Here is a 23,459-nt window from a genome sequence, read left to right as displayed (position 1 = left end):
GCCAGACAGGGATGTGTCATCCAGGATGGGCTGAGCTGATTGGTCGGGTGTGAGACGTGTTCAGGATGGGTTGAGCTGATTGACCGGGTGTGTGATGGACTGAGCTGATTGGTCCATCCGGGCTGGCGGTGAGCTGGTCGTGGTCAGGCGTCTAGCTGTGGTTTTCTGCGCGACCGCAGTGGTTGTTGGTTTCGGCAGACGGGCCTGTGATTGTTGGTTGTCAGTGTGTGTATGGAGGTATGTGCCGCAGCAGCCAATTCCTAAACTTATCTCGATGTGTCTTGTGATAGATCGAAGTATCCGGACTGGCTTGGGTACGTTTTTTAGCTGTGATTGAAATTCTATGTTTTCTGTTTCCTTATGGGATATAATAAATTGTTCATCTGTCATCACTATTGATAAGTACTAGGGTATGTATTTTCTCCTTTAAATAGAAACAGGCCACCATATTTCCCTAAATCCTACGACTTTTGACATCAGTTAGCCACCACGGCTGCTGGCCGCTGCGTCTGACATCACTGTTACTCTACAGACCGTACTCAGAGGGCGTAGACGCGCACATAGTCCACCTGCATGGCGGTGTCGTCGCCATTCCAGGAGGGCAGCCACTGGTCGCGGCCCTCCCAGAAGTCGCGGTACGCCGTCGGCGAGGTGTTGTTCCACGGCTTGGCGCCGTTGCCGTTGATGTAGGAGTCCTCGAAGAAGGTGCCGGAGCCGGCCACGCCCGTGCCGCCGACGGCCACGTTCAGTTTCAGGTAGAACTCCTGGTCGAAGGGCGCCATCTTGGAGCGCCCCTGCCACGGGTTGTCCCTCCAGGCGTCCTGGTCGAACTCGCCCAGCTCCCAGAAGCCGCCCTCCGGCGGAGTGACGTTGCCGATGTCGGCGCCGTCGACGCTGAATGTGATGCCCTCGGGCGTCCACTCGACGCCGTACACGTGGAAGTCGGCGTCGAAGCCGGCCTCGTCGTTGAGCTCGTAGTGGGTGCGAGGCCACTGGTTGGACGGGAAGTCGGCTCCCCAGTGCATGGTGGAGGCCACCTGCTTGACGCCGACCTGCACGTTGTCGGAGGGCCGCAGAAGGTCGCGGTTGCCGCGGCTCTCGACGATGTCGATCTCTCCGGAGGTGGGCCAGTTGCCGTACACCTCCCTCACGGGCATCATCCAGATGGCGGGCCAGATCCAGTCGCCGGCCGGCATCTTGGCGCGCGCCTCCACACGGCCGTACTTGAAGCTGAACGAGAGCGGCGTGCGCATGGCCGCCGACATGATTGGGTTCAGGATGTTCTCCGAGTTACCCTGGCGGACGCAGCCGTAGTTGAGAGGGCACGTGCACTGGTCGAAGGGCGCGCCGCCGTTCATGTCCAGGGTGCCCGAGTAGAGGAAGTCCTCACCGAACCGCTCCGCCGTCAGGGTGGGTCTCAGGTACAGGACGCCGTCGCGGATGTAGCTGTTGGTCCGGTTGTTGTTGTATCCCTCGAACTCGTTGTTCTGAGGGCAGCGAAAATACATTGTTGTCTACGCTTTTAGGTGGAGAGCATAAGTTACCCCCGAGCGTTCCAAAACTTTCGAAGTTCTTTCATTCGCTATGGCTTATACGTAGTAGTAATAATTGCTACCTTTTGTGAGTTTTTTTTTTTAGCTTTGGCATATTGACAATCTATTATCGACGGCGAAATGTTTCAATATATGCTAACAGGACTGGAACCGTAAAGCGTGGGCCGTACTGCCTTAAAATAACTACTTAGAAGTTTAGGCCTGCACCTTCCCGGCTATACTTACGCCGCCGCCCCAGAGTGTGAGCTCATGCTGCCAGGTGACCAGATCCAGCTCGTCAAAGTTGTCCTCGAAGATGAGCTCTCCGGCCGTGGGCACCTTCCCTCCGTTGTATGTGGTGACGCTCAGCTCAGCTGAGACTGTCACGGCAAGCCCCGCACTCAGCAGCAGTGCGGCAAACATCTCGGCAGTCGATCTGGAGCTCTTGTCCGCTGACAGGTCGCGATGGGTGGTTGTGGTCGAGTGTCCACCTCCCCGCTATTTTATACTCTGTATCGTCGCGATACGGTCGCGCGGCCGGTGGGAACGAACGTCTGCCCGGCGCGCGGTCCAGGTGTCTGTTGTCGCTGTGACGGGACTGTGACGGGAGCGTGACGGGAACAGTGACGGGAGCAGACGGACCACCGTGGGAACCACAAGCTGACTCGCAATTCGCGGCCCACTGCACACCTCGCGTGACATTGGTGCACGATTGGAAGAAGTGAGGTGGGGTGACTCGGGGACGGTATTTGCTGCTTAGATGAATACCAAGTCATCGTCAGTTGTCAGAATATTCTCGCACATGATTCATCGTGACATGGACAAATATCAAGCACATCCTTTCTTCATTTGAGCTGTTTGTACCGCGTCCAAATTTGACTATGCTGCAATTTACACAGATTTTCGTTGAATGTTTTTGTGTAAAACATTGATCCGTGCCTGATAAGTCATCACATGTGCTAGCGTTATCATTCACTGTCTTTCATTCCTCCTGAGCTCACTACGCTTGTACCTAAGTGATCAGCGGTCTCATTTGCATTGTGCGTGCTTTTTTGTTGTTGGAAAGTCTGTTCTTGGAGACGGAGGTGTCGGTCAAAAGACTGAAGTGTCAGTCAGAACTCCACCAGCACAACAATGACGATCGGGTGACAGTTGGCTATTCAGACTTTTATTGACGCTTTCCGGAAAATTTATGGCTCATCAAGAGACCATGAATGTCTTTTATGTTTAAATAACTGTCCGGCTTTGCTCCCTATAGTGCGACTAATTTCGGGGAGCTTCGGGGTTAGCTTCGACAGATCGCTACGATCTCCCTATCATAGTTTATGTCCAAGTTCATATGCAGATAAAACGATACCTCTACCGTTATTACTCGTAGAAGTAACTAACGGTGTTAATTGACGCCATGCCCCTGTTCTGTCCGTTGCAGGCGCGTCTCCTGGAGCAGAGGTTATCGGACGTGGGCTGGACTCCAAGTGAAAACACGGAGCGGCTCAATGCCCTGCGCACCACGGTGGACGAGCGCGACAGCGCCATCACCCAGCTCCAGTCTCAGGTATGTGGGACAAAAATCACCCAGCTCCAGTCTCAGGTAACTATTCATAGAAAAGAGGCGCCAATTGGAGCAGCTGCCCATGGATATGATAACCGCTCAACCGCTTGATGTTAATCGCTTATAGAATGTCTGATCGGCTGTTGTTTATCCCATTACACAGTACGCATGACCAATATTGAAATGACTTGCGGTTTCAAAATGTCTCCAAATACTGTTGAATATTTTCGTTAAGTTTGGTCGGTACTTTTCATAGATTTCAGCGATGATCCGGTGTGCTCTGTTGATCTCTACTAGCTCTTCATTTAAACCACCTGAACCTGAAATCGTTTCCCTTATGCGTGCGAGCAGCTCGTTCATCTTCTCAGCGCGTCGTAGTCGGCCTTCTCACGACTGTCTGTCGCCCGTGGGCGCCTAACTGCCGACGCGTAGTATCTTTATTCATAATGATGACTTCTTCACTCGCCCTATACGAGTCACGAACACACTCATGAGTCACGAGGCGATCGTGGTTCTAACACACAGCCTCGTGACGGCCGTGGTTACCTATGTATTAATTGCACCGGATAACTCGGGCATTTTTTTAACTTGCACTCGCTTGCACTAACTTGCAACTAACTTGCACTAACTTTAACATGACTTGCTCGCTGTTCTAACTTGCACCCTTTGAGCTGACCACTGCATTGCTGGGGCGTCTCTGTTCAACCCGTCTCCGAGACAAGTGTCTGGCTCTCGCGGAGCTCTCACTGCGTTCTCCGCCGCGTGTCTAGGTCTGCCCGTGTACCTACTTTTCTCTCCGATCGAACACTACCACCTCTGGCTCGGTTACGGCCCCTCCGGGAAATCTGCGCAATTTTCTGGGAGACTGTCCTTCGCTGCTCGGCGATATTCATTCGCGTGTCTGATTGGCTCTATGGCGTCGCAGGCTGTGACGCTGATCGACAGCTGTTGATCAGCGTATGAGAGGGAAACAGCTAGAGGACTGACGGTGGCTAGAGTCGGACCAACTCGAGAAATCATTCATAGTGGGATTGCTTGGTCGATAGTGGAATAAATCAATCGAGAAGAGTGTGGTATCAGTAGCGTGGCGAAATAATGTCAGTCAACAACGGGGTAGGCCGGCGAGTGAGCTGGTTGAGGAGGGATAGCAGAGAGGAACGGTTAGACGCCGCTGCAAGCTTTTCTAGATGTTCTAGTATTAGCTATTGTTCAGCAAGGACTGTTGTTACGGGCAAAAATGATAAATTTTGGGAAAAAATGCGAGTTTGTCATAGCAAGGCAAGCGTCCGGATGATATTTTCCCAAGCTGTGTTATGTAACTAGATGATGTTCAACCTTGAGTGTGCAGCTTGGGAGCATCTAAAAATACCAACCACTACGCAGCATCTAAAATCACTAAATTTTCTCTCAATACCACACATTCCACCTTCGCGGTATTTCTGCGGGTGTTTCCACCCAGCGTGGTGTTCCTAGGACGGGGTGATCTGTCGTGCCGCTGCCACCACCGCTGGTCGATCGATGGTCGAGTGTGTCCCGACTGCGTGCCGCCACCGCCCGGGACGGCCGGAGGCAGCCTCCACGGCGCCGCAGCAGAACGAGACGGGACGGAGGACAGGACGGCGAGCGGCACCGAAGATGGAGAGCATGATGGAGTGGAGGACGGGAGTGGGGAACAGAATGGGTGGGGAGAAGGGCGAGATAGTTAACTAGGGCGGGAAGTGGGCAGAAGATGGATAATGGTACGGAAAATGATAGGGAGAAGAGAACGGATAACGGTAACAATTGAATGTCGTGATATGGTTGACCTGACATAAGTACGTACTTTCGTGACAAATGTAATTTGACAGTAACTATTGTAACATCGTTTGCGAATTCTGATGGAGAGTGGCGGAAGGGATGTGATGTAATTGATCGTAGCGTTCTGCTCGTGGAGCTCGCAGGCATTTGGTGGATTATCGCCGATCGATTAAATTGAAACTCGAGGAAGGCTGAACAGTGAACATTGAATAATCAGAGCTGGAAGCAGCCATACGCACGAAACCTTTCAGAGATCGCGTACGGATCGCGGCTGTCAATTATGTGCGCGCATCCCTGATTGACAAAACGCCAACCTCATCGGCTCCAGTCCTCAGGCACATCTGCCAGATATCACTCTTCCCTTCCACTTCCTGAAGGGCAAATCATCCAATCACGTGTTATATAGTTGAAAATGTACAGTGACCACTGACCATAACATATGGCAGTGGCGGCGGAACACCTTCAATTAACCCGCGCCGTGCTGGGGGGGGGGGGCGTTTTTACGCCCCCCCCCCCTCAGGTTTTTCGCGAATATCTCAAAAACGGCGGCGCGCAGCGCCGCCGTTTTTGGTACACGTGTTCCTACATCATTTCCGCACATGTTGTGAAAATTTCAGACCTAGGCCGTTCAAGGTCAGGTCACCAGGTCACGTCAAGTGACCTTACCTCAGAAAAAGTTCAAAGGCTCGCTATAGCTACACCGACTGAACGATCACTTTGAAACTTTCAGCGATTGATATGAGTAACAGTATGTATAAAATGTATATCTCGGATTTTTGATATCTGTGACCTAAGGTCAGGTCAATTTTGCGACCTCTCCATTATAAGTCAATGGGAGAAAATTGAAATGCGCCTCTTTTGGACGAATATCGTTCAAAACACTCTCAAACATCGGTTCATAGGTAAACATGACACACTGAATAGGAAAAATGCACCTGTGACCCCTCTGTGTGCCCCTGAGGTCATCTCAGGTCATGAACGGTCGCCAGCAGTTTTTTGGCTATAACTTTTGATAGAGACGTGCTAGAGCGGTGAAAACACGTCAGATGTGTTCAGCTCGACGATACGGATCGACTGATATGCAACATGACCCTTTTCGGTCAGGTCATGACCTTGACCTGAGGTCAAATTTTCAAAATGACCTTTCAAGGTCAACGAATAGTTCATTCGACGCGTCTCGACGAGAGGAACACGATGCTGGCAAAAGTAATGTCATGGCGCTTATGAGTCAAAAGTTATTGACGAAAAAACGTTTTTCGTAAAAACGGCTATTTTTGGAGTTTTTGCCCTCTGGAGGCTAAACCGTTGACCTGAGGTCAAATCTGAGAACATTACTCAGAAAGGTCTGTAAAAGGGCTATCGAATGCGCTTTTCCGCGGCGCTGTAGCTCTATCGGTTCCCGAGATAGCCGTTGGCAGTTTCCAAAATGTTGAAATAGTCAACATTTTACCTTTGGTGACCTCTGGTGACCTGACCTTTGACCTGACCCAAAAAATGACCGAAGTGTTTTCGTCCTTATTTTTGACGCTCTTTCGATTGCCGCTTACCGCGTGTCGCTACGTGGCCCAGGAGCCGAGTTAGACGGGGGGCGTGAAAACGCCCCCCCCCCCCCCCCAGCACTCGGCGGAAAGTTCAGGCCACCAGCACGGCGCGGGTTAAGGGGGAGGCACTGCCGACTTTTGGTCCCATTCTTTCCATGCAACGCCCATAGGGCTAATGTTAAAATGCCAAAATCAAAGGGGGACACGGTGCCCCGGTGCCCCCCCCCCCCGTTCCGCCGCCTATGATATATGTTATGAATAGGTATGTTATGTACATAACATACCTATTCCAAGGTGTCTGTGATGGTTTATCAGTGATACTGTGTGCCAGTGACTATGTATATTCCGCTGATCAAGGTGCCAGTGACCGTGACCTTGTATAATGTACCGCTGACCCAAGGTGTAAGTGGCACTGTGCGGTGCTTGTCATATGTCATTAACCCTCTTGTTCCTTTTCACAGGTGGAGGAGCAGCGCATGTTGCGACTGAACGAGGCCAAGCAAGTGGAAGCGAAGGCAGCCCGAATCAAAGACTGGGTCACCAACAAACTGAGAGACGTGAGTACAGCGTGGTTCAGCTCGGGGCGCTGCCTTCCCTTCAGTATACCAGTATATGTGTAGAACGACCCGGGGCGCTGAACAAAGCTGACAGTGGCACTGTTCTGTGCCATTGCGGCACGTTTCGGCGTACTCTTCCGTTTTATTTTGCGTGACATGATAGCGCCTCTGGGGACCTTTCAGTGTCGGTCTCTTCTCTCCGTAATGGCCGACATGCTTTTGCTCTAAGCGATAAAGCGTTAAACGACACGTGCTCCGGCTTTCCCTCTTCCATTTAACTACCTCTGCTCTTCTCCCTCTCCCTCTCCCTCTCCCTCTCCCTCTCCCTCTCCCTCTCCCTCTCCCTCTCCCTCTCCCTCTCCCTCTCCCTCTCCCTCTCCCTCTCCCTCTCCCTCTCCCTCTCCCTCTCCCTCTCCCTCTCCCTCTCCCTCTCCCTCTCCCTCTCCCTCTCCCTCTCCCTCTCCCTCTCCCTCTCCCTCTCCCTCTCCCTCTCCCTCTCCCTCTCCCTCTCCCTCTCCCTCTCCCTCTCCCTCTCTCTCTCTCTCTCTCTCTCTCTCTCTCTCTCTCTCTCTCTCTCTCTCTCTCTCTCTCTCTCTCTCTCTCAAGTGTCGGCTGTCAGGTCTGCGCCTGAAGTTGTTATCTTTCATGAGTGACGTGGCCGCCATAATCATCATCACCATCATTATGATGCCCTCTTTTGCTTGATATATTGCAGGATGTGTGTCGAATTTATCGTTTCACGCTTGTGGTTGAGTTCGTGTCTACAAACCCAATGGCTAGGCGCAAGCGCCAAGACAAGCCCTAAGGTGATAGCTCCACTGGCTTCCCTGTATTGTCTTTTTTCGTTTATTGGTCTATTATACCGATGAATTAAACCAGCCACTTTAAAGAAGTCCTCATTTCTTTGTAGGTGCCTCAAAAATCGGCTAGCTCTCCTCCCCCGCCCGTACCTTTAGATATCCGACAGATGTCTTCCCCGGCCCTTGGCCTTGGATATCGGAGAACCCTTCCCCTGTCTTTGCCTTTAGACACCGGACAGCCTCTCTCTCGGCTCAGTTTGCAACTCCCTCCCAGCTCAGACAGCGCTCCTCCTTCACCTCCCGGAGCCGACTATCACCGTTATCTGGGCGCCATAGCTCTCCGGCGCCGCCCGGCCCCTGATTGGCTGGTAATCCGGCGACCTGTGACCTTTGGCCGGCCACCGCCCGGGGGCACGATGGGTCCGGCCGGCCGCGCGGGGAGCGGCTAGGTGTCAGCCAATCATCCCCGATTATTGGAGAGCCGCGAAGATTGGCTGGAAAGTGATACGGAAGCTCACTGAGGCCAACTAGAGGTTAAATTTGCAGAAACGAAAACTGAGCTGCTGGCGACTATTGAGACAAAATGTACAATGTAATTGTATAAGCTTGTTCTGGACAATAAACCTTATGCTGACTTTGAATTATTATTTTACCAGAAACTGCTGCAATATGAATGGCATATGAACTGCCAGTTTGGCAAGAAATTAGTCAGAGACTGCTCTATTTCATTTTTAACGCCCTCGTTTCATTTATGCCATCAAAATGGCGTTCCCGCCTTGAATGTTAACTGAACAGCGCGCGGTCTGTGAGTTTTATGTGGACTTCTGGGTTCATCATATTCAGAACAAATCTCTGTTCACGGTACGTATAATTGAATAGGTCCAATCTCGGACGGATTCAGAAAGGTGGGCGCTTATTTAAATGTTGTTCTTTCTTTGTCTGACTTTTACGTGGAGATGGCCGTGCATCGGCATTACGTTAGCCACAGATAACAGTAGTACAGTACTACTGTTATCTGTGCGTTAGCGAAAAATTCATGAAAACGGTGTTGTCGAGGCCTTATGATATTTATTGCCTAGTCGCCCTGCGGTTTTAGGAAAATGTTGTTATGCTTCTCGCATCCGTCAGTGCTGTTATTTAGTTCGTTTTGCTCCTTTTGATACAATAGGCTTTATCATTTTAATTTACTATATTTCCAAAAAAGCTGCAACGTTTCCAGCCTCCAGACCAGTTACCAATCTCGCCGATAGATGGCAGTGATGGTGAGCGCCTGCAGTTAGGCTGTGCCGCATAGCTCAGCCGCCTTCTCGGCGGTCGGCCGCGTGCGGTCGGACGTATGGCTTAGCTGCCGCGGTCCTTGAAAGGGGTCGTCAAACGGCGGCATTGAAAGCTGCCACACGGAGGAAATGAGGTCGTTGAATAATGGCCTACCATTAATCATCCGCCGTTGTATTCGACAAAGCCGGGCCGACCATTCCACTTGTGAACATTAATTATCGGGTCTAATGAGACCGTACGTTACGCCGCAGCGGAATCTCTCACTAGGCGAGTTTCCGAGCGGGTTTTGGGGACCATCGCACCATTCTGTCTTCCATTCTGGCCCGTTTAGCTCTCTAGCGTATCAATTACACCGCAGTTTCCCTTCTTAACCTAATCCTGTGGGTCCGTTTATTTATCATACTTTACAACCAACAGTCCACAGCCTCCGGTATTGCCCTGTGAGTGCACTCACATTCTGCACACCACAACCTCCCGCCGTTGGTAGCCTGCCCCCTCCCTACCCCCAGGTGGAGCGCGTCTTACCACGAGCACGTACGACCGCCGCCGTTTCCGGACCGTCCTAACACCATTGTCGCCACTAATGGCCGCCGGCCTGTCCTTAACGAGGCCGTTAATTTGTCACCGGCTCGTGTAGTGCGCACCCTGCTGCGAGTTAAACGGTCTGCCCTGGGGCGACGAACGAATGACCTCAGAGACCCAGCGCCACCTCCCTGCGGCCGGGTGACCTCGATGTGAACGAGGCACGCTCCGCTTCTGCGGGAGCTACCGGCGGGCCCGGGGGTCGGCTCTTTGTTATGCGTCAGCACGATTCGCTGGTCGCCGCGACCGGCTTCCTCGGTTACTGTGTGCACTGCAAATGAGAGCCCCGTATTCTTTTGTCTCTGTTTGATGTTGGTTTGAGAGGACGGAGGGACGCCTTTCTGTCACAGTGAAATACTGGGAGATCTGACAGAATGGATGTTTGTTTGATGAATACGCTGACGAATGCGTAGGAATGATTTGATTTTGGAAACATTGATATCGTAGTGCTAAATGCGCTAGAGAAGCATCACGAGCAATACGGCTGACGGCTAGCTATAATTTCTTTTTTAACAGAGCGGCACATTTTCCTTACTCGTATCATTCATTGCTATTTTAATATAGATTTAATATATAGTTAATAGATGATTGCTTCGACATGTCTCGAAAATTCATCTTCAACACTGGCATTCACGAATAGAGCTGTCGTGTCTCATTCTACATAGTGTTCACGTTTGGTGTAGTGTTCACTGTTCACGATATTGTGCTCATTCCCGACTGCCTTTGTTCGGCAGCTGGAGGAGCAGAATCAGTACCTCCGGGAGCAGAATCAGCGGTGTAACGAGCAGTTGCAGCTTCTTCGGAACCGGCTCACCCAGCTCAACGAGTTCAAGGCCAAACAGCGAGCCAGCACAGAGGTAAGGACACATGGGCGCCGCTGCTGTGACCTGTTTGCGCATGGGGGGTGCTTGATTGTGCGTGTTTTTTTTTTTTGTCTCAGATGATCTTTTTCGCTTTGTATTTTAGCTTTCTCGCGAAACATGATGCTTGGACGTTATGTGGATGGTAATAACTTGCAATTGCTCTTACTTGACTGTGGAATGTGGAATGTCCCATGTATGTATGTATGTCAAGCATTGCCCGTTGACTTACATGTTGTCGGTTTCGGAACGAGCGTTAGTGACGTCATTGACCCTCTCTGACGTCACTGAACGTTGTCGCGCAGTTCGCGAACCAAAGCGGTAGTTTACCCTAATTCAATTTGTCGCGACAACTGCGCCGGGGTCGACTAATGCCCGGGTTCTGTGACGGCACTCACTCTGATTTCGCTCTATGGAATGAGCTGTCGTTAGTTTTGTACGCTGCACAGTGGCCCTTTTTCAGAATTAGCACGCATTAATACCCACATTACCTAAAAGTGGTGCAAGACATCACCACGTGATCAAGGACGTATTCCCTGCCAATGCAAAGAGAGGAAAAGAAACGAACTAGCCCAAGGAGATTCGGCCCAACAGCGACAGGCCGCTCGGCCCAAGCTTTGGCGCACGTTCGCACGGCTCGCCCGCCGGCCAGGCCGCTCCGAGCGCAAGTGTGGCGAGCCCGCCAGCCGACCGCGCTGCACTGACCGCCAGGACGCCCCAGGGCGTCACGTGACCGCATCTACAGCTGTTGCCAGCCACCGTTAGTATAATTTCAATTAGCACATCTTATGGCAAAAGTCAAGCCACATTTAGGCGCACACCAGGTGACACCAGTTTCGAGCCAGGTCAATGAGCTTAGTCGTATCGACTCAGGAGCCACAGCCGCTCGCAGACTGAACTGGCTCACGCTATCCACCGTAAAAGCAAAATGGCGCAAAATGGCGCGATGCCCTTTGGTGGACATGGTCAGAAGAGATCGGCGATTCGAACGATGTATAATACGACATGTGCTGGAGTGTGCTACTTAACATAAAGCTTCATATGTATGCCGCCATCTCCAGTTAATAATTGTCCTGTTATTGTGTCCACAATATTCGGCAGAAGTAGTCTATCTAAGCTTATATAATGAAAATAGTGGTTTCTAGGGCTTCTACGTAAACTCAGCTTCACATCCATGCCACTAATTTTTAATATTTTCGCATCGAAAGTCTTACAAATTGATGTTCATTCTACTCCACTTTTTAGGGTCCGCCGGTGGTGTCCGCGCGCTTCTCAACAAACTTCGATTTTGCGGTTAGTTTTACCAAAGATAGTTATTTTTTAGGAGGTAAAAATGGCACCATCGGATAGTTTGGAATGTTTTGCACACGATTAGACTGCTTTTTACTCAAAAGAAGAGAAAAAATATTTTGAATTTATGCGTGCTAATTCCGAAAAAGGGCCACTGTGCGCTGTGTACCGCGCGGCGGTCATTGGGTCAAATGTTTGGGGAGCTCACGCCGGGGTGCGGCACTCCGTCAGTGTGTGCACTTGGTCTGACTACGCCGTACCGGTGGTCAGCTAATTTTGGGTTTACGCCGTTCGGACAGACAGCGGCGAGGCTCAATGTAAGGCTCCAGGATAATTCTAATTTCTTGGTTGCGACCTTGATTGACTCAAAACAAAGCAAAATTCGTTGTGAAGTGTAACTATGAACGCTCGATTCAGTGAATCGTTGGAACGTTCCTTGTAGCCGGGTGGTCTGAATTGGTTTGATATTATACACAAGAACCCAACCTTGTGTAATAGTGAATAAGATGCATACATAAGATTTATTTGCTTCTTTTGTTTGACGTGCCCTCGCTAAGGCGTTTTTGTTAACCCTTTGCTCATTGGAGATGTCTGTTGGTTCCTTCTTCACTGTGTGTAAAGGCGTGCTGTTTTTGCCACTGAGCAGACACCAGGTAATGACATTGTTTGCCTGTAGTTACTTCTGTCGCGTAACCCAACACGGAAGTGTTCAGCCACAGGATAAAACGATCCCCCTTCCTTGTTACTCATTACCCGGCGCCGCCTGTCCTATTTGATCTCACCACACTTCCACGCTGAGTTCAATCGTTACACCGCACGGTCCCTTTGCTTAAGCGCTGGACGGCAATAACATGCGTGGGAGGCGGACTTGGCCCGAGCGTGGCGCGGGGGCGGCAGACGTGGTGCGCGGGCGGCCGACGCGGCGCGGCGGTCGCCTTTATTGAGCAGCTGACGTGTGCTGAATGGTGTCCGGGTGATTTAGAAGTCGGGTACCGGGCCTAGTTGGCAGAGTCGGTCGAGCGGGATGGGGTTGGGCTTCGTCAGCTCATAGGGGGTGGGGGTGAGGGGGCTAAAAGAGTTGAGCACCTCTTTCCTGCATATAGTTAAGTTAAATGTAAACCACCATCTAACTAGATGTAGAAGCTGCTCATAAGCTGAAAGAACCACGTCGGCCGCGGTCAGTTTCAGAATAGATGACCGGTGCGCCACGCAGGTCTGTTATACGACAGGCGGTGGACATATTGGATATGGATGGCTCGCTGCGAGCAACTTCGCGTGGTTTTGAGGCGAGCTATCGGTGTCGCGTGAGTGTCACGAGAATACAGATAACCTTTGAATTGGGAAGCTCGATATAAATCTAGCTGATCGTGCTGGACGGTATAAATCATAAGCGTCTTGTAATATGTTCTAAAAATAAGCAGCTAGACTACGTTTGGAGTCAAATCAAGGCACCAACCCTATACACTACCGAGTAAGCCTGCATTCACACAGTCCGAACGCCCGCAGAGTGTACCGGTCTTTATCGCCGTTGGTACCGCCGCTCCTCGTGGCCCGCCGGCCGGTCACCATGAGCCGTCGGTGGCTGTCGGTGGTCTCTGTGCTGTGATCGACCCGCGGGCCGACCGCCTCTCATCCCATTACGGAGTGGCGGACCGCGGTGACCGGGTCACATCCCCAGGGAGGCCTACAGACGGGCTGTCCACCCGCCGGGGACAATAGAAGGTCGCAGGACGGGCGGGTCGACCATACTCGGGGACACAATGGAGGCCCATGAACGGGCCATCCACATGGAGATATAGGTACAGTAAAAGCCCAGGGGGCGAACAGTCCTCAAGCGTGGAAACAAACCGATAATTCACATTTGGACTACGTATACGAGTACTATGACTGACATTCAGTGGCGCAGCCAGGGGGGGGGGGTGAAAGGGGTGAGATCTCACCCCCGTCTCATATCCTAGGGGCCCACCGTCGATTCAAACTAACGTTATGCAGCCTGACAATTTTTTATCATAATGTCAAGGTCCGTCATAGGACTGAAAAACAGTTTTCAGGTCTGATAGCCCCCCCCCCCCCTTTAGGATTTATAGTCCAATTTTATAATTTAAGAGGGTACATCCAAGACCCAATTGAACTAATCCAAAGCCTCGGAGGGCCCGTTCCATGGCATGGGAGGGCCATTTCAGGCCTGAGAGGGCCCATTTCAGGTCTGTGAGGGCCCATTTCAGGCCTGAAGGGGCCCATTTGAAGCTTGAGAGGGCCCATTTCATGCCCTAGAGGGCCTGTTTTAGGCCTGAGAGGGGCCTATTTCAGGCCTGAATGGGTCCATTTCAAGCCCTAGAGGGCATGTTTGAGGCCTGATAGGGCCCATTTCAGGCCTGAGAGGGGCCCATTTCATGCCTGAGGGGGCCCATTTCAAGCTTGAGAGGGCCCATTTCATGCCCTAGAGGGCCTGTTTGGGGCTAGAGAGGGCCCGTTTGAGGCCAGAGAGGGTCCGTTTGAGGGTGAGAGGGGCCCATTTCAGGCACCATTTCAGACCTGAGAGGGCCCAGTTACGGTATGAGGGGGCCCTTTTTCGACATTTCCGGGCTGAGGGGCCCATTTCAGGTCTGAGAGGGTCCATTTTTCAGGTCTGAGAGGGCTAATGTCAGGCCGGAGAGGGCCATTCCAGGCCCTAGAGGACCTATTTGAGGCCTGAGAGGGGCCCATTTAAGGTCTGAAAGGGCTAATGTCAGGCCTGAGAGGGCCCATTTCAGGCCCTAGAGGACCTATTTGAGGCCTGAGAGGGGCCCATTTCAGGCCTGAGAGGGCCCATTTGATGCTGTGAGGGCCCATTTTAGGCCTGAAGGGATCCATTTCAGGCCCTAGAGGGCATGTTTGAGACCTGAGAGGGGCCCATTTCAGGCCTGAGGGGGCCCATTTCAAGCTTGAGAGGGCCCATTTCATGCCCTAGAGGGCCTGTTTGAGGCTAGAGAGGGCCCGTTTGAGGCCAGAGAGAGCCCGTTTGAGGCCAGAGAGGGCCTGTTTGAGGGCTGAGAGGGGCACATTTCAGGCATAAGAGGCACCATTTCAGACCTGAGAGGGCCCAGTTACGGTATGAGGGGGCCCTTTTTCGACATGATAGGAACCATTTCCGGGCTAAGGGGGCCCATTTCAGGTCTGAGAGGGCCAATTTCAGGTCTGAGAGGGCTAATGTCAGGCCTGAGAGGGCCCATTTTAGGCCCTAGAGGACCTAGTTGAGGCCTGAGAGGGGCCCATTTCAGGTCTGAGAGGGCTAATGTCAGGCCTGAGAGGGCCCATTTCAGGCTCTAGAGGACCTATTTGAGGCCTGGGAGGATCTACTTCAGGCCTGAGAAGGGCCCATTTCAGGTCTGAGAGGGCCCAGTTCAGGCCTGAGAAGACATCCCAGGAATGAAAGGATCATCCTATGTGTGGGAGGGTCCGTACTCCGTACTCCGTGCCTGGTCTGGGTCTGAGAGGGCCTACCCCAACCCTGATTGAGCCGATATCATGTTTGATATAGGTCAACTCACCACATGTATATTGATGGCCCAGTTCATGTCTAATGGGCCCATCTCAAGACTCAGAGATTTTATGCTTCAGGAAGCCTAACCCAAGCGTGAGGGGGCCCATATAGGTTTTTGAGGCTCATGAAGGTCAGAAGCGGCGGAACACCTTCAATTAAGGGGGGAGCACTGCCGACTTTTGGTCCCATTCTTTCCATGCAACGCCCATAGGGCTAATGTTAAAATGCCAAAATCAAAGGGGGGCACGGTGCCCCGGTGCCCTCCCCGTTCCGCCGCCTATGATGGAGGTCCCGCAGTACGATATGTCAGCCTCTGAGAAAGCCATGCAGGGCCTTGCCAAGCCGACATCTAAAAATCTTCTCTTCAGGCCTGTGCCTGCCTCACCGCCCGGCCCCACCCCGACGTCTAGGGGTTTGACGCCTAGGTATTTATCAGGACCCCACACCGGTCCATGATGGCTCCAAACTGACACCTGAGGCTCCTGCACCGGCTTTTGAGGGGCCCACCGACCTCTGATAGTCACCACGCAGGCCTCAAAAGACCATGTCGATTGTCGATTGATATCTAAACCCCGAAGTCTTGGAAGGCCTGTGCTCTATGCAGATTCTTGAGGGCTTTACGTGGGCTTGTAAATATCCCAAACTGGCTCTAGCCTAGCTCGACCGCGCCCCGCAGAGCAGGGCCCCAGGCTTTCCAGTTTTACGCCCCTGAGGGGTGTTTGAATATTCCTTTCTAACCTGACTCCAGGGTCACGTAGCGACAAGTGCGGCGGTAGGCGGCTTTCTAAAGAGCGTCGAAAGTCATGGAGAAATTACTTCAGTCATATTGCAGTTCAGACCAAAGCACACGTCATCATGTTCATCGAAGGAAAAGTTTCGCCTATTTCGACACTCGAGGACATAAAAAGCTATAGCGCGCTGAAAATGGGTTCGATAGCTCTCCAACTCGTGCAATCAGCCATGGGGGGGGGGGGCGTATCGGCCAAACCCGATCATAATTTAAGACGGCTAGAAAGACGAGAAAAGCAACGGATAGCTATAGGATGCTTCAGAATCGTAGAGGTCATTTTTCGATTAGGTCATCGCTGAGGTCATTGAAGATGAAATTATGATAAAATTATGATAAACACAAAGACAAGATTACGACGAAAAAAATTCTTGTTTTTATATTTTTCACAAATAACCGTATAACTCGTCAGCCAAAGAGCTAGAGCTTTGCGGAACAACTCATTCGATAGGCCTTTCAAAACGCTTTCGCTTTTAAGATTTGACCTCAATGCCTCATGTCAATGGTTTGGCAACAGAGCAGAGGGTAAAACCGGCAAAACCATCTAAAAAGTCGCATTTTACCAAAACAGTTTTGTTAAGAGTTTTTGCAAGGACTTTGGTGAGAAAAACTATGAGACATTTACTTTGTCATCATTCTCTTGTTAACATGCATCGAATGAGCTACCTATATTTCACATAAAAAGTTCAACTTCAAAATGCGACTGCAGATCAAGATGCCCTTACTTGAGAAGTTCATGACGGTCATCAACCGATCCGTATGGATGATTAACACCTTCAAGACAATGTCATAACTCTACCTCGTCTCCTATATCAAAAGTAACAGTCGAAAAACTGATGTTGAGCTTTTTTAAAGGCATTTTGACCTAGCCCGACCCTTTGAGTGGCTGCTGGCCATCAATTGCACGCTGTCCATCAAATAGGTATGGGCAGAATGGTCGTGTTTCTGTAAATATGCTGTTGTTTTTTTTACGTGCCTCTTCAGATCAAGAGATGTTTGTCCTTTTCCCCGATTTGGCTGGTAATGATGACAATGATCTGACCTTTCGTTGTTGGTAAGGGGCCCCCATTTGGTTGAGGGGGGCCCACTTTGCTGGGGGGCCCATCGCGAACGTCTCTTACCCCCGTCGCCAGAGTTCTGGCTGCGCCACTGCTGACATTATACGCTGGAGATGTCACGAATGGAGTAACAGTTACGTTGTCAGGGAACAGTTCCCTCGTCTCTGACACTGTTCTCTTTGCTGGCAGGACTCATCGCGCGGCAGCTACGAGGGTGACCGACCGGGCAGCGACGAGAGCATCCCGCCGGAGCTCCCTGCACGGCGGGTACCACCTCTCGACCCCCACGCACTCTACGCAGAGGTTGACCGGTCGCGGAAGGGCCGCGCCGCACCTCCGCCTGCCGGGCCGCCGCCACTCACCGTCGAACGCAAACGCTACGCGCCCAGCGACGCTGCCGGCAGCGGCGGCGGTATGCGGGCCTCACGCGACTCTCGCGTCGACTCCGGCTCGGTGGATCTGGAGACGCCACACGACCTGTCACCCAACACTCCTCCGGAGCTAGCGCCGGCTCCTCCGCCTCGCGGCCGACCGCCGCCGCCCACAGCCGCTGAGGATGAGATGCACGACTACAGTGAGATCTACACACCGAGCGCAGACGGCTACCGATGGCTGCGGGAGGAGGGGGCCGGCGGAGACAGCAAGCCGCCCACTCCGCCGCTGCACCGGTTTCCGTCTTGGGAGGCCAAAATCTACCAGGTGAGGGGCTGTGCGGGACGGGCTGGGGGTGGGCATTCGTGGAAAGATGGGTAGCTGGTGGAGTAGTTAGTACCGTCGAGTGGCGGACGGTCTTTCGAGCGGAGCCGCCCCACATGGGACCAGCGGGACTCTGTGCCACTAAGGGACGGGAGGCGGACAGTTCTACTGGAATAGGATCATGTACCGAGAACGGACCTGTTGGACAGTTAGCTGGAACGGTAGCATGTACCGAGAATGTACCCGTGTTGAAGTGCTTCCCGGTATCACTGCCTAAGTGGAATGGATTAGACCAGATTTGTTTTCTAGAATCGCAGCTCAACCGTCCCGCTGAATTTACATGTCTATCTGCTCTCAACTCTTAATCTTTGAGGTGCTGTATCTGAGGTAAAGATGGGACAGAATCATGGTGTCTTTTTCCCCTCACCTCACTTGACTGTATCCTCCCCCCCCCCCCACACACACTTCCACTCCTCTGACTGACCCCGACTTGTGTCTCCAGGTGGCCCAGAAGGGCATTGCATCACCGGCGGCACTGGGAACGACCACCAACGGGGCCGGATCGCGACTCTCCACCGTGTCCAACTACTCGGACGTATCTGTGCCAGTCTACGCCACCGTCAAAGGGGTGAGTACTGAGTATTATTATTATTATTATTATTATTATTATTATTATTATTATGTCAAACATCCACCAACCACAGAACAGTGGGCATTACGGTGGCATAGCACAAACAGACGCACACATGCATACAATTTCACACATATTCATATATGAGCACTTAATCGACTAACACAATATTCGGCGCAGTGTGAAGCAATCCATACGCGAAGATATAAATAACCATGTGTCTCATGTATGGCAATTAAACTGTGTGCTCCTTTGTTTGAAGATATTTAATCAATTCCTTTTTAGATGCACTTCTTATCTGTGTCGGCAAACTGTTCCACAATTTTGAACCCTGGTATGATAAGGAGCGTTTTAAGAAGTCAGTTTTAGGAGCAATAAGATCAAGGTTACAAGCCTGTCTCGTATTACGTTCCGATTTCCTGGTCCTAAAGAGGGATGAAAGTAACGGCGACATGGTTTCTGAATAGAGTAGGCACTGGCGAACAACGGTGAGGACAGCAATGTTGCATTCCAACTCGAGGTCACCGCGCCATGCAATATTTTGATGTTCTCTACCTGCGATGCGCCGCGCAAATTTGACAATTTTTGATATTCTCTTCCTCTGAGCCAGACCACATGTGCCCCAAAGAGACACACAGAAGCGAAGATGAGGAAGAACTAGAGCATTTATCAATAATACGATGGTTTTGGGAGGTAACACATGACGAAGGTGACTTAGGCGGATTAACATGCCTATACATCGGCCTACGACGCTGTCAATATGACTGCTCCAGGTGAAACAACTGTCTATTGTCACGCCTAGACTCACCAATGTACTTTTGACGGGTATCACAGCATCAAAGATAGTAATGCTCCGCAAGTTGATTCGCCTCAAAATAGTTTTAGAGCCAAAAACAGCTACTTGTGATTTACTGACATTGATCGTCAGGCGATTTCGAGAGAACCATACACGAAGCCTGTTCAGCAATGTTTGAAGACGATTTATAATGTCATCAATGTCTTGAGGTTTACCTGAAACAATTATCTGAGTATCATCTGCGTATTGGACTAGGGAGCCCAAGTTATTGGCAACAGAAGTCATATCATTGACAAACAAATTGAACAACGTTGGGCCCAAGACACTGCCTTGCGGAACACCTGATGAGACCTTGCCTCTAAAATCATCACAGCCTCGAACATACTGACATCTCTCAGCAAGGTAGCTCTCAAACCAGGGGTGTTCAATTCCGTAATGAGAAAGTTTTTGAAGCAATATACTGTGATCAACAGAATCAAAGGCTCTGCTCAGATCTAATGACACCAAGATACATATTTTGCCGCTATCGATGGTGGACCGAATTGACTCTGTCAACGCAATGAGAGCATGGTTTACGGAATGACCAGGTCGGAATCCAAACTGCTCGTCCGATAACAGACAACAGTCTTCTAAATATGTCTTAAGCTGAAGTGAAACAACTCTTTCAAGAATCTTAGACACAACGTTTAACAGAGAAATCGGTCTGTAATTAGTCGCATCCCTGGGGTCACCTTTACCCTTAAAAATAGGGACAACTTCTGCAGTTTTCCAACACAGTGGTATGGTACCGCTGTTGATGGAGGCGTTCAAAATACGCAAAAGCGGCAGAAGCTGCCTGCCTGAGAAAGACTTAAATAAAAATGTAGGCAGCTTATCGGGACCAGCTGATGAATGCATTTTGAGCGAACGCACTACAGAACGAAGTTCGGCCAGCGTTGCTGGACGAAGATCAAATTTGGTGGATAAAACTCTAGTTGGACCAGAAACAACGTCAGTGTCATTCCTATTCCCAACAACATTAGCACTGGTGGATGAATTAGACCCTAACGAACAGAAGAAGTCATTAAATGACTGTGCTGTATGCTTATCTAGGACCTGAGTGGCCTTTGACCTACCCAAGGTCGAATTTATCAGATCCCACGTATCTCTGCTGGATGAATGAGTTGTGATACTGGACTCAAATTTTAAACGTCGCTCTGAGGAGATGGCACTCCTTACCTGCCGGCGCATGCGCTTATAAAGAGCAATGTCAGCTGGGGAACCAGAGACACGAGACACACGCAGCTGAATAGTTGCTGAACGGATAAGCTGTCTTGTTTCAGCTGAAATACCAAAACCAGATTTATGTTTAAGTGAAATAGTAATGAATGGGGCATGACGATCGATGACAGGAGTTACAGAGTCTGTCCACCCTTTCCATGCCTCATCAAGAGAAGTATCATCACCTATTTGTGACCAGGAAATCGTCCGTAAATCTCTAGAAAATGACTCAAAATCGATATTTTTCCAGTTGCGGAATGTTATTGCTTTGGGTTTCACTTTAGTTCTCCTTACTTTAATTTTTGCTATAACTAAGTTATGATCGGATGCAATACAGTCTAGCGAAGAGCATTCTGTCACAATAGAAGAATCACTAACAAGAACTATGTCAATGAGGGTGGAACTAGAGCTTGTAATGCGGGTCGGGTGGCTGACGCACTGTTGCAGTCCAGTATTGCCGATGACAGAAAGCAGTGATCGAACGTGGGGAAGGTTTGGTTGAAGCAGATCACAGTTTAAGTCGCCACACAATACAACACATTTACCTGCCGATAAGAGCTTTTGAATCGATAGCTCTAGCGCCTCAAAATCTAATTTAATGCCATCGTACTTGGGCGGTCTATAGACACAACCTATGGCCAGTGCTCGGTTATGGCCACACTGTACATTTATCCAAGTTAACTCAAGCCGGCTGGAGCCATGAAGAGCCGGGCTAGAGAGTTTCGAGAACGTAAGGTCATTGCGGCAGTAGATGGCTACACCGCCGCCCTTCTTCCTCGACCTATCGACTCTACTGGCCAACTTCATACTGGCAATGGGTACATCAGGCTCACCCCTCCTTAGCCAAGTCTCTGTAAGGCACAACACATCAATGTGGTGACGCTTAACATAATCTGACACAATATCTGATGAGGGTGTCAAAGATCTTACATTCAGGTTACCTACTGATAAGACGTATTTTGATGACGGCACGCGACTATGGCTGATGCTGGTACCCAGCACTCTACATGGACTCGAGACCAAGGCAGCGGCTACTGATGGCAAGGAAGGCGAGGTACGAGACGCGGGGACTGGGGAACCTGACGATTCCTTGGCTGGCTCATTAACTACACTATGTTTGGGTCTTCGGTGCTCAGACCCTATAAAAAAGTATTTCCTGTCAACTGTAAGATCGAGCTGAGGGTCTGCGTGGCACCCTCCCTATTGTAGTGAACTGCGTCTCTCGCTAATCCGCTGAATCTACAGCTGTGCAGAGCCTGCCGCAAGTCAATAAATTTGATGTCAGGACTCTGTGAGCAGAGAGTGCGCAGCCTATTGTTGACGCTCTCAGATCTGCTGTAGATGAAGGATCCGGTGTCCTTTCTTGGGATTATACTACATATAAACACATCGCTTACACCATCCCTACGCTTAGTTTGGTCAGCTAAACTGAATATGTCCTTTGCGACCAGTTCGGATCCTTTGCGAGTTACGTCATTAGTCCCAGCATGTATAACAACCCGTTTAGCACCACATTTGCGTATGGCCTGGCTGATGTCCTGTCTCACGTGCTCGGTAGTGGCACCTGAGATGGAGTGAAAAGCGGGTTTACTGGGGCCGCGTTCACTCATTCCCTCGAGGCGCCTCACGTTGGAGTCACCGATCACCAGCAAAGACGTCCCTGCATTAGCGGGCTGGCGACCGGCGTGCCGTTCTCCAGCGGTCGTCCGGTGTTGGCGAGATAAGTCCTCAGCTGTCAGTAGCTGCTGTGTGTCAGCCTCTGCTGGGTACTGGGCATGACACGCTGAAGAGCGTTCAGGTTGACAGCCGTTCTGCTGCTGCAATGAATGAACCAGCTGCCTCACCTGACTGATGTCTTCAGCCATCCTGTCCATTTTAAGCTGTGTCAGTCGCACTGCCTCCATCACATCCATCAGAGTGACCGCCAGGAATGATGGTCCAGGCACAGGCTCAGATGGCTCAGTCGGCGGCGACCGATTGTGTGACAGTGGCTTCTCGGACGGCGGCTGGGAAGGCACAGATAGCGGCTGTGGCAGCTCTGATGGCGGCTGCTGCCTCTCAGGTGGCGGCGGCTGCTGCTGCTCGGATGGCAGCTGCCGCCTCTCGGGTGGCGGCTGCTGCCTCTCAGGTGACGGCTGCTGCTGCTCGGGTGGCGGCTGCCACTGCTCGGGTGGCGGCTGCTGCTGCCTCTCAGGTGGCGGCTGCTGCCTCTCAGATGGCGGCTGCTGCTGTTCAGGTGGCGGCTGCTGCCTCTCGGGTGGCGGCTGCTGCCTCCCAGGTGGCAGCTGCTGCTGCTCGGGTGGCGGCTGCTGCCTCTCGGGTGGCGGCTGCTGCCTCTCAGGTGGCGGCTGCCGCTGCTCGGGTGGCGGCTGCTGCCTCCCGGGTGGCGGCTGCTGCCTCTCGGGAGGCGGCTGCTGCCTCTCGGGTGGCGGCTGCTGCCTCTCAGGAGGCGGCTGCTGCCTCTCTGGTGGCGGCTGCTGGTGCTCGGTTGGCAGCTGCTGCTGCTCGGGTGGCTGCTGCTGCTGCTCGGATGGTGAGCCTATGTGGTTACGGAGGGCGCGTGCGGAGCCATCACCACGATCACCACCTGTAGGCTGTAATGGTGAGCCTTGTAGATGTGACTGGTGATTGTCACAGTCCTGAGAATGAATAGGACATATCCATTCTGTGACAAGTTCACCGATCCTCTGTTCCTCACAGCGACTATGAACGAAACTGCAGCAGTCAGCAAATGTGCACTTGATCACTGCATTTGCTCTAGTGCGGGACCGCAACACGAGTCGATCGGAGGCCTTGTTACACACCATGCATGTTGAAGACTCGTCAGTTCTTTGAGCACTGCATGCGCGTTCAATATCAGTGTCGTTCACAGCATGCGTTGGGCCAGGGTTGAGCTCCACGTCACCAGCTAATAGTAGT

The 23,459-nt window shown here is 51.4% G+C and overlaps 2 protein-coding genes across 3 annotated transcripts in view; one reads left to right on the top strand and one right to left on the bottom strand.

Moving 5' to 3' along the window:
• Positions 1-23,459, top strand: part of LOC122365212 (pleckstrin homology domain-containing family H member 1-like) — a 184,910-nt gene that overhangs the window by 109,752 nt on the left and 51,699 nt on the right. For both annotated transcript variants that reach the window (XM_043336214.1, XM_043336215.1), the window contains exons 4-8: positions 2,962-3,087; positions 6,884-6,979; positions 10,374-10,496; positions 17,347-17,856; positions 18,356-18,481. In XM_043336214.1, the coding sequence (XP_043192149.1) occupies positions 2,962-3,087; positions 6,884-6,979; positions 10,374-10,496; positions 17,347-17,856; positions 18,356-18,481 (981 nt within the window). The remainder of the gene's footprint in view (positions 1-2,961; positions 3,088-6,883; positions 6,980-10,373; positions 10,497-17,346; positions 17,857-18,355; positions 18,482-23,459) is intronic.
• LOC122365215 (beta-1,3-glucan-binding protein-like) lies at positions 400-2,142 on the bottom strand. Its single transcript, XM_043336218.1, has 2 exons — positions 1,779-2,142; positions 400-1,487 (listed from the first exon to the last, which is right to left on the bottom strand). Exons 1-2 carry the CDS (start codon positions 1,953-1,955, stop codon positions 540-542), a joined length of 1,125 nt encoding a protein of 374 aa, XP_043192153.1. The 5' UTR covers positions 1,956-2,142; the 3' UTR covers positions 400-539.

This window comes from Amphibalanus amphitrite, unplaced genomic scaffold, assembly GCF_019059575.1.
Source record: "Amphibalanus amphitrite isolate SeventyFive unplaced genomic scaffold, NRLGWU_Aamphi_draft 000722F_arrow, whole genome shotgun sequence".
Lineage (NCBI taxonomy): Eukaryota > Metazoa > Arthropoda > Thecostraca > Balanomorpha > Balanidae > Amphibalanus > Amphibalanus amphitrite.
Note: the sequence above shows the minus strand (reverse complement) of the source record. Positions and strands in the feature narration are given on the sequence as shown.